The sequence below is a fragment of the Geotrypetes seraphini genome, chromosome 9, assembly GCF_902459505.1.
Source record: "Geotrypetes seraphini chromosome 9, aGeoSer1.1, whole genome shotgun sequence".
NCBI lineage: Eukaryota > Metazoa > Chordata > Amphibia > Gymnophiona > Dermophiidae > Geotrypetes > Geotrypetes seraphini.
Window position 1 is genome coordinate 74,204,010 of NC_047092.1, and position 11,644 is coordinate 74,215,653.

The 11,644-nt window shown below is 43.7% G+C and overlaps 1 protein-coding gene across 3 annotated transcripts in view; it reads right to left on the minus strand.

Annotated features, from left to right (window-relative positions):
• The window catches only part of NDUFB2 (NADH:ubiquinone oxidoreductase subunit B2), a 28,135-nt gene extending 20,282 nt beyond the window's left edge, over nt 1–7,853 (minus strand). The window contains exons 1-2 of one of the 3 annotated variants that reach the window (XM_033959508.1): nt 7,463–7,853; nt 6,779–6,842 (exon numbers count right to left, since the gene is read on the minus strand). In XM_033959508.1, the coding sequence (XP_033815399.1) occupies nt 6,779–6,842; nt 7,463–7,641 (243 nt within the window). In that variant the 5' untranslated portion in view covers nt 7,642–7,853. Of the gene's footprint in view, nt 1–6,697; nt 6,843–7,462 lie in introns of all 3 variants that reach the window. The other 2 variants (XM_033959506.1, XM_033959507.1) reach the window with 2 other exon arrangements.
• Between the last annotated feature and the right edge of the window lie 3,791 nt (nt 7,854–11,644).

The following is an 11,644-nucleotide window of genomic DNA, read 5'->3' on the forward strand; positions in this document are numbered from 1 at the left end:
CCCCTCCATGCAGCACCTTTCCTTTCCTCCCCTCCATCATCATGTACAACATCTCCTTTTCTCTCCCCTTGCTCCATCTCTCCCTGCCCTCCACCCTACGTCCAACATTCCTCCCTCTCTCTTCTCCATACATGTCTCCCTCCCCCTCAACCATATGCAGGATTTCTCCCTCACCACTTTCTACCACTGTTTACCGCATAGAATATAGGCTGGCAAAATGGCCTTATGGTGGCCTTGGAAGTGGAAGCACCCCGCTTAGAAGAATGAGTCAGCACAAAAAGATGGTCAGACAGGCAAAACTCATTTGTGACCTCTAGATAACACAGAAGAACTTTGCGGACATCCAATTTCCACAAAATGCAGTCCTGCTTCTTAAAACTAGTAGGCTGAAAAGCAGGCAAATGACTTCCCGATGGAATGCCGACACCACCTTTGGAAGAAATGAAGGAATTGTACAGAGAGGAATCCCTGTCTCCGAGATCCTCAGGAAAGACTCTACAAGACAGAGCCTGGAGTTCTGAGACACATTTCACTGAAGTAACGGCGACCAGAAATCCACCTTTAGCTTCAGGTCCAAGAGAGAAGCATCCTTCAGAGGCTCAAAAGGAGCTTTGGTGAGGCCAGACAAAACCAAGTTAAGGTCCCACAAAGGTCTAATGCAAAGAGCACCTTTCAGAAAACTGGACACATCAGGATGAAGCTAAAGACTACGTTCCTGGGCTCTGTAGCAAGAAAGCTCAGCAGCTTGGACCTGAAGGGAAGCCACAGTGAGGCCCATGTCAAGATCCGCCTGTAGAGAGGCTAACACTAAAGAAACAGGAGCTGATTACGGCTCCACACTTTTCTGGGTCGCACCAATGTTGGCAAGTCTTCCACATCTTAGCATAGGCAGACAGAGTAGTCGACTGCTTAGATTTCAGAAGAGTAGAATTGACAACATCAGAATATCCTTTATGCTCCAATGCTTCGCACTCATAGCCATGGCATAAGAGCAAAGAGATTGGGATCCTCCATACAGGCTGAACTGAGAGAATAGATCTGGAAAAGTCTGAAACCGAAGGCTGCAACCTATGCGAAGACACATCAGATCTGTGAGGCCAGTCTGGAGCCACCAGAATTACCCTTCCCTGATGAGTTGCAATCTGACTAAGGATCTAACTGATCATGAGCCAGGGAGGAAAACATACAGTAGGCCACAGCTGTACTAGAGCGTCTAAGCCCTTGCTTCCAGGCTCTGATCTTTGACTGAAGAATCAGTTTACTTTCAAGTTCTTCGCTGTTGTCACAAGGTCAAAGTGAGGCCGACCCTAGCACTGCACAATGGCCAAAACACTGCCGAGGACAGTTCCCACTCGCTCAGATCCAAAGTCTGTCTGCTGAGAAAGTCAGATTGAACAGTCGACTCCCGCTACATGCATTTCTGAAAGGGCCAGGAGATGACACTCCACCCAGAGAAAGAGCAGGCGGGCTTCCTGAGCCAGAGAAGTACTCTTGGTTCCTTCCTGGCAATTGACAAATGCCACCGCTGTTGCACTGTTGGAGAAGACTTTGATTGCTTAGCCCTCCAGTTGACTGCAATTTCACCAGAGCCAAGTGAATGGCCTGCAGTTCCAATTAGTTGATGGACCATTTCTTTTGAGAGGGCATCCAATGCCCCTGAATAGGACGACGGTTAAAATGGGTTTCCCAGCCGTGGTGACTGGCATCTGTCATCATAACTACCCAAGATGCAATCTGCAGTGGCATGTTCCTGTTGGTCCGGTTTCCAGAGAACAAGGAAGAGCTGTCAGCAACAACTGTCTGTAGAGTCTAGCGGAAGAGCAACGCATGCTGCAGAGGATGCATATGCACCCTTGCCCATAAGTTGCAATCCAAAATATATAATTAAAAACAATGTCACAAACTATGAAAAGACATAAAAAATCATTTCATAAACTATAATAATATTCTTCATAACTTAGTCATTTACCAAAACATACACAACACAATAAAAAAGATTCACTTAAATAATTCCAACACAGTATATTATTTATGCAACCACTGTTGGCTATCAGTGCCATTAATTTCACTTCCCGCTGAACCTCTCCAAGAGTACTGTACTCAGGGTGCATTGTGGAGGCACATCCTTACATTTTGGGGGGGGTCTACTGCACCCCCTTGCAAAACCTTACAGTCATCATAAGGATTTCCCCAGAACTGGGTTAAATAGAGAAACAGTGGCTGACAGAGAGGGCATGCCTAAAGAAGCAACACCACATAGACACGTCAGATGCGGAGCGGGACTGTGCAAGGGAAGAACAGCTGATCAAACATATTCCACAGAAATTTCAGAATATCTGCAAGGGCCTTGGGACCCTGGGGCTTTGAGCCACCCTTTGAAGACTTCACCTTGTGGTTTTTGGACTGCAGAGGGTCCGCAGCCTGGCGCACGGAACATTCAGCCATGCCGAGTCCTGAAAACAAAGAAGATTACTCTAAGGGACTAGCCAAGCATTTTAATACTTGCTTAGTCATGGGAGAGGTTCAGCTTTGCGCTGCTGCCTCTCCTGACCATGCCATGAGGCATGTGGAGCAAGGACACTCCTGAGGCGTTACATTTGCACAATCCTGGTAAGAATTCACATTAGGAGAGCCCAAGGACTCCATCTGGAATTGCTGGGAAGTTTTGAAAAAAAAGAAAACCCAAAAACTAGACAGCTAAAAATCCAAGATGGCCATCACTAAGAAATTCACACCAAAATCACAATTGTTTTTATTTAGCCAAGTCCAAAAATGGCTATTTTAGATTTTTTTAAGTGGGGGGAACACAGGAGGACATGCATAAACACTGAAAAACTATGAAATTCAGACCCCTCACCCTGATTCACCTCAAAGGCTGTGACACCTTACTGTGATCTGTGCTTGAAAAGTGCTGCAGCCTACCTCAGCTCTCTCAAAGTAGCAGGATAAGAAGAAACCACTGCATCATGTTGAGAATGCTTCCACGACACTGATCTTTAGGCTGCAAATCAGACATGGCGCCGGACCGTACCTCCACCCACATGGACCAACGGACATGGGTGGAGGCAAAAAACACAGCCGGAACCCTGCGAGACACCGCTGAACCCCCAAAGGACACCTAACAGCCTGCATTCAAATCTCTGCTTAACAGAGGGTGAGGGAAAAGCGGGCATGGTTCCAAGCTACATAGAAACTATTGCAGGCTGGCCATCAAGTATCACCAGGGATTGGCTTGTCTGCTGCTTCTCTATGCACACAAGAGCTGAAGAAACACTCCAAGCACAAAGAAATTCCGAAAAAGGGATGAAAATAAAATAAGAAAAAAGAAGAGCAAAACAGAAACACTCCTTAATGCACGTGTGCAAAAGGGAAAAACTGCAGATGGTGTATAGCTCTCAGTGAAGTACAATAGAGTCACAGAAAAAATCCAGAGTGGATTCCTTCTGCATAAGGCACGCGGCCATTGGGGTACAACCCACTTGTGTAGAATGTCACTTGTCTAGAATGTCTCACCTATTGCACTGGAAAACATTTTCATCTTTGTTTTCCATTACTTTCCTGATATTCCTAACATTCTATTTGCTTTCTTGCCCTACTGTTGCACACTGAGCTGAGGGTTTCAACATATCCTCAACAATGACACCTACACTAATGGCCAAAACTGTGGAAACACTAAAGAGTTTTTTGAGATCACAGAATTTTATTCAACTGTTGCTCCATTTACTTAATTCTGCAACGAATGATATTTATAAACATTACTGGCAATTTTGTGTAGTAATCTTGTTTTGTGGTTAGGAATGACTTTTAGTGATTTGACATCAAAAAGGTACACAATCGGTTGTGTTTCTTTTGATATATATTGCTTAGATTTTGAGCACATACAGTAGGTTGTTTATGTGTTTTGTTTTGATGCTCAGATGTCACAGCTTGTGGGTGTTGTCTAAAGGCCCTTTGTACAATATGACAAAATCTGAATTGCTATTTTTCATTAATTGCAATTTAATTGAATTAAAATAATATTAATTGTCTAAATGCACTAAAATTACAGCTGTATGCTAAATTTTGCAGAAGAGACTTCACTGGTCGCCTAAAAAGAGCAATAGCCAAATAGCCATAACCTTAAGAAAAGAAGGCTACAGTTACCAAGAGACTGCAGCCAAAATTGGTCAAAGTGTTTCACCGGTTGGGGTACTAAAACTCTGCAAGCGCTTTGAAAAGACTAAAAGCATCAAAAACAAAGCTGGAAGGCGCCAGAAAAAAGGTTACACCTCAGACTGATAGGATAGTGAAAATGGCTCTACAGAATCGGAAATTAACTTCCGCTGAAATCAATAAGTCACTGGCCGAAACAGGGGTGTTGAGTGTCAGGCTAGACAGTTCACCAGAGACTGGTGAAAGCATGCCTTGCGAGCAAGAATTCCCAGGAAAAAGCTCTTCCTCAATGCAGTTCAGCATTGTAAACATTTGAATGGGGCAGTGGAAGGTGGTGTTGTGGAGCAATGAGACCTGAATCTCCATATCTGGCAGTGAGTGTCCACTATGTTCGTAGGCAACTGGGCAAGGACTGTTTGCCAGAGTGTACTACTGCCACATGATGCATCCTCTGACTGTGATGATCTGGGCCTGCATGTTGTTGGTCAATTGCAGGTGCTTGGAGTGATAAATGCTGACAAATACATAAAGGAGGTCCTTCAGTTCAAGGTCCTGCTCTCAGCCAGAGACATCTTTGATGCCAGTCGACTATTCATTTTTCAACAGGATGGTGTCTCATGCCACACCTAGTTTAAAGAGGTAGAGCTGCTGGAAACAGTCCAGATCTCCCCATTCACGACATCTGTGTCAGATTAAAGAGAGCAGTAGCAGCATGACTGTCCAACAAATCTAAGTTGATAGCAACAATAATCAACTCCTGGTTCCACATAACTTTCTGTTTAAAACAAACAAAAGATCTATTTGTATACACTGCATGAGATCTATTTGTATACACTGCTCCCACTGCCATGAGGAGCAGAAGCAGAGCTCCTGACCCGAATTAGACGTTATGGATCAGTGGGGAGGTAGAATAGCTCTAAAGGTCACCAGGGTAATCTGATTACTGTGTTAGCTTCAAAGGGCCTGTTGTTGCAGTCCCTTACAGTTCAAACCTATAGACAGAGAGAGAGAGAGAAAGAGAAATACCAAACTTGAATATAAACCTGTATGTTTGGGCCAAAAAAAAAAATTGGCCCAAAAATGGGGGTCCTGGTTTATATTAGGGCCAGCACCCCCTCCCAGAATTACTGCAGGCCGCTGCCAGGATCTGCACCCTGTTCCCACTCCCAGCCCTCGTACCTCCTCTACCGATCCCTGGTGGTCCAGAGGTGCAGCGGACAGGAGTAAGCTTTCCGTGCTCCTGCCCTGCTGCTAACCCGGTCGGTGGTAGCTGCAGCAAGATCGGATTTCTTCAGCCGCAGGAACCAGTGGCTGTGGCTTTGCGATGTGTGACTGGGAGGAGAGAGCCAGCCAGAAGAGGTAAACACCGGCAAGAGGCATGACTTTGGGCCGCTGAATAGAGGGAAAGACAACAAGGGGCACGTTGGGACACCAAAGGGAGGAGTAGGGGCACGTTTTTATAGGAAGGGAGAGACAGGGTCATGTTGGTACACAGAAGGGAGAACAAACTTGGGACACAGAATGGAGGGAGAGATTGGAGCACAAACTTGGGACACAAAATGAAGGGGGTGAGGGAAAGAGATATTGAGGTGGGGGGAATAGAAAGGAAGAGTTGTTGGGCATCTGTGTCTGAGTGAGAGGGAAAGAGATGGAGGGAGGGGAGCATGAACTTGGGACACAGGATGGAAAAATGGAGGGAGTAAGGGAAAGATGCTAAAGTGGGGAATAGACAGGGAGAATTGTTGGACATGGGTGTCTGCGTGAGAGGGAAAGAGATGGCGCACATGGGGAAATGAAGAACGCGGTGAATTGCTGGGCATAGGGATGGAGAGAGAAATATTGGACATGGTAATGGCGAGGGAAAAGTGGGACAGATGAAGAGCAAAAGTGTAAACCTATCTTTTCTTTATATTTAGACTACAGTACTTTATTTTGAAGAGTTTCTTTAATGCTTTTATAGACTGTGTACTACTGTACAGGATCTGAGTTACATACAAATTCAACTTAAGAACCGTTTAAAAAAAACAAACAAAAACAAAACCAGAACTCTTTCTTAACCCAGGGACTGCCTGTAGTCTTAATTTAAATTGTCAATTATCCTACTTAGGACAACAGGTGAACTGGTTATTACATATGATGGCAAATTCACTAGAAGAGGAGGTGCTACTCAGAATAGTCAGTGGTAAAAGGAAGCTGGATACCATAAGAATGACACGGGAATGAACATCAAGCAGTTGAAAGAAGCCATGCTTTCCTTTTTTCCATGGCTTCTTTCAACTGCTTGATGTTCATTCCCGTGTCATTCTTATGGTATCCGGCTTCCTTTTACCACTGACTATTCTGAGTAGCACCTCCTCTTCTAGTGAATTTGCCATCATAATATCCAAGGGCCGGACACAACTGAATGGATAGTAGTAGTATTATTGGAATGAATAAAATTAATAAAAATTAAATAAACAGCATAACAAATATTTCAGTCAAGTGAAGTTCTCTGATCAGTCCTGTTCTGTCCCCCACCCCAAGCAATGTGTTAAAAAAAACTTACCAAAACTGCTTCTGGATTATGCCAAAAATGCCATAAGATCCAAAACCACATGAAGCTGCTAATAAAATGCGCCTGTCTCACCTGAGACTTGGTCAGTTCAGGAAATTGTCTGTACCGTGGCGTTATGTGAACACCTCCACTGCCACTAGAAAGAAAGTAAAGAACCAGAGCTAGACAATTCAAAGGCAACACAAATTTTGTTCAGCAGCCAGGATACAACAGCCACCAAAGTCAACAGTGCAATGCAAATAATTATACTGCTGGATTTAAAATAACCTTTGTGGCACCATATATCTTTCAAGAAAAAACAAGGACGACAATCTTTATATAGAACAAAAAATCTTATAAAGTGGCCGACTGAGGAATAGAAAAATCACTAATGCCTGAAAGACTCGGTAACAAATTCCTACAAGCAGTGCTGCATTCAACTGACTATTATTATTATGGATCAGGTTATCTTCAATCAACTGCAGTTATCTGATCCTTTTCTGGGAATGAGAGAAAAAGAAAAGGTATGGTGATGAAGGAGGAGATCGTCCAATTTCCCCTTCTCAAATAGCCAACACTCGGGGGGTGGGGGTGTATAAAGGATTACCAACTTCCATTCTGTACCTAAGGGTGGCTTCAGCCAGTTAGTAAAATAGATTCAGAGAAGAACATGAGTAGAGCCCACGGTAACAAGCCAAGTTATTTAGGCCGAACTTCCTAATGACTACCAATTAAAGTACTCGGTAACCACAGTTGCATCTCTCCCCCCATACTCACTTCCGGACCTGAACTGCTCCTTTCACGCCGCCGCCTCGGAGGAACCGAATCCCCGCTCGTATACCACTACCAATACAAATCGTAGACGCCATAGCGCATTTCGACCTTCGAATCGCTAGTCGCCCTCTACTACAAAGAATGCGCAACCGCGCATTCCTGCCTCTGATAGGCCGAATCATTTTGCCGAGCGTTCATTGAAAACCGTGAGCGTCCGTCCAAGTTCTCCATTGGCTCTTAGACAAATAAGTGTTTTATCGTGCTCGTGAGAAGAGAAAGAGGCGAATTTCGTTATGTTGTTTTTAGTAGCTTTACGTTAAGTAAAATACAGCCATTTTATAAGCTCCTTTTCCTTTTGTACTCCTATGGCACAGTACTGGTTTCATTTTACTAGGGTTACCAAATTGGTAAGTAAAAAAAAAAAAAGAGGCCACCTGACCCCGGTCCCGCCCATTCCCTACCTCACATACAGTGCCCTGCCCCTCCTATCTCCCCCAAGTTTCACCTATAAACCGCACCCCCCTGGAAGCCAGTGGCTGTAGTAATGGGAGGGGGGGGGCAGTCCGCCCAGGGCTCCATCATGGGAGGGCCAGCACCTCTCTTTTCCGACCTGCTGCTGCGCACGTGCCTTCCCTTCCCTTCCTCATACCTACTTAGGACTCAAATACCATATCTAACTTGACCATTTATTTTTTTCATCAAAATGGAACATCTATTAATATTCAGTCCCGCCCCCAATCCCGCCCTAGCCCCACCTCCAATCCTGCCCTAGTCCCGCCCCAATCCCCACTCCCACTCCCACCCTAGCCCCGCCCCCAATTTCTTCCATTCATTTTTCATGTACACACAATATCTTATTTCATAATGGTAACCATAAAATTTAAAAAAAACACAAAGCACCCTATATGCAGAGAAAATGTTAATTATCATTTATATTTGGGGGGTTTTCAAAGATGTCACCTCAGTAACTATAGAAAAATAGACAAATATAGTGCAAAATATAGACAGCAGATATAAATTCTCAAAACTGACACATTTTGATTACTAAATTGAAAATAAAATAATTTTTCCTACCTTTGCTGTCTGGTGATTTCTTGAGTCTCTGGTTGTGTTTCCTTCTGACTGTGCATTAGAGAGTTGCGTGGGGACAGAAATCCCACCCGTCCCTGCCAAAATCCCACCCGTCCCCATGAGGAATCCCACCCGTCCCCGTGAGGAATCCCTCCGTCCTCACCTGTCCCCGCGAAGAATCCCCTCTGTGCCCACCCGTCCCCGTGAGGAATCCCCTCCGTCCCCGTCCGTCCCTATATTCAGAAATAGTTATTTCATTTAATTATGCTACTGAATTAAAGGCTCTTGTAGAAACCCATTTACAAATAAGCAAAGAGACTTTATTAATTTGGAAATATTAATTGGGAAGAATACATACTTTGTAAACGGGTTTCTACCAGAGCCTCTAAAATAGATATAAATACTCAGCTGATGCGAACCTCCAAGCTGTCAGCTGAAGACTTCCTTTGCAGTTGGCCGGGGGTCCCTTTTGCCAAGCTTGGCAGGCAGCAGTAGCGTCCCTGAGTCACAGATACTGGCACTTCTTTATCATGCCTAGCATTCTATTTGCTTTCGCCACCACCGCCACACATTGCGCTGACAGTTTCAGGGTCCTATCTATCAGTACACCCAGGTCCTTTTCCTGTTCGGTCTTTCCCAGAGTTACACCTGACATACTATACTTGTGATCTTTATTTTTTTCTGCCTAAATGCATCACTTTGCATTTTTCCACATTAAAATTCATCTGCCATTTATTTGCCCACTTCTCCAATTGATTCAAGTCGTTCTGGAGTTCCTCGCTGTCCTTCTGCGATCTGATTGCCCGGCATAGCTTTGTGTCATCTGCAAACTTGATGATTTCACTGGATGTTCAAGTTTATTAGGATTTTATATACCGCCTATCAAGGTTATCTAAGCGGTTTTTACAATCAGGTACTCAAGCATTTTCCCTCTCTGTCCCGGTGGGCTCACAATCTATCTAACGTATCTAATGTAATGTTCCTTCTTCCAGGTCATTTATGAAAATATTAAATAAGATGGGTTCAAGTACCAAGTCTTGCCTACTGGTTGGGTCAGCCTTACTCAGGGGCAGATGGAGTAGAATGGCATATCTCTTTGTAGTGACTAGATTTTAAGTGCTGGAGGGACAGGGGCTGTCTCTTCCATGAGTCTGCATTGCACTGCGTATACGTAGAAGGGCCGCAACAGTATTAGCTGTTTCATATTGCTTTATCATTTGCTAGAAGCAGTTAAGGCAGAAAGGAACTGGAAAAGATTGCTCAAGGTTTATTTTGTTTCTGTGAATTATGTCCTCAAAAGGCTCCTGGCATCTGTGGACAGTGAATTTCTGACATCTGCTCCCCCTGCTATTGAGGACATAACTTACAAACAGTGGCGTACCTAGGGTATGTGGCACCCGGGGCCCATCATTTTTTGACACCCCCCCCCCCCCATGTAAAAAAATATTTTTTGTAATAACCATGAAAAATAAATGGTCATAATAGAAACAGGCACTGAAAATTTTATTTTATTGAACCTCATATATGTAACCATTAATCCAAACATAACATAAATTATGTTTGAATTGTCATGACATCAGAAGTACATATGGAGTAGTTGCAGGTGATGCTTGGGACAATTCTGATTGTGTTAGTTCGGTTTTATGAATAGAAGAGTTTTTATTTCTTTTCTGAAGGTTTTGTAGTTTGTGGTCGAGGTCAATAGGTTGTAGAGTTGGGGGTTGAGTGTTAGGAGGTGGTCGAACAGTTTTTTTTCTTTTGACGATTTTGGTTGGAGGGTGTGTGAATGGTGCGTGAATTATCCTATGTCTGGTTGAAGTGGATTTAATTATTTAGCTGAAGAAATTAGTAAACCCCCCCCCCCCATTCCACACACATTAATTCTCTTCCATTTTTGTTCCCATTCTAAAAAACACTGATAAGTTCCCGGAAAAAAAAATACATTAAAATAAGAAGTGAAAACAAAGGCCCCTACAGATGAGAACATAACATAACAATAGCCTAACTGGGTCAGACCAATGGTCCATCATGCCCAGTAGCCCATTCTCATGGTAACCAATCCAGGTCACTAGTACCTGGTCAAAACCCAAAGAGTAGCAACATTCCATGCCACCGATCCAGGGCAAGCAGACACTTCCCCCATGTCTTAATAACAGACTATGGACTTTTCCTCCAGGAATTTGTCCAAACCTTTCTTAAAATCAGCAATGCTATCTGCTTTTACCATAATTTCTGGCCACTTCATTTTTAAGCTTAGATCTTTCCTTCCAAACAGAGACCTTGCTAGATGTAACATACAGAAAGAACAAGGTAACTTCACAAGGACTTAGCTGTGCAGGAAATATGAATCTCCTCATACACCCACCATATAGTGCAAAAATGTGCAAAGGTCTGGTTTTTTCTTTCGATCACTACATAGCCTAATGCCACACAAGCAGCGCTGTTACAAACATATTCTGAAGGTCAATGCTAAGGTTAACAAAGTTTCCTTCCTTGGACCACAAGGAGATACTGACAAACCACTAGAAGAGATCCCAGAACAACTACCCAGGCACAACACCCAAAGACCCACTCAGTGTGTGAACCAGTTGAGTGGAGTGGACTAACTGGGGGGTGAAAATGGGTCCAGAGTTTGCTCAGCAGAATTTCCCAGACCACCTCTTCCTCTCAACACATTGACACGCTGCTGCCACCACCACCACCACCATTAGGAACACCTCACCGGGTAGGCCAGCAATGCTTATAAACTTTATAAAACACATTATTATATTTTCTTATAAAGCACATATTTTAACTGAACTCTCTGACATCCTCAGCCTTGCCATTCACAAAAATAGAAGGAAGAAAAGTTCCTGTTTCCTGCTGTCTCATGTCCCCGGCCTATACAATATTTTTCTTCTGCAGACCCTTCAAAAGTTTGACCAAATCCTCGTTTCACTTGCATTATAAAGTACTGAGGATGCCATCTCTCTCCAATCCCAGGTCCTAAAGTCTAAGACAGTAGCGCAAACTAGTGCTGCCCGATTCAAGAAAAAAAAAAAAAATTCGATTCGATTCAGCCTATTGAATTGGATTTTCGATTCAACTTTCCTGTCCAATTGGGTGTTTGTTTGT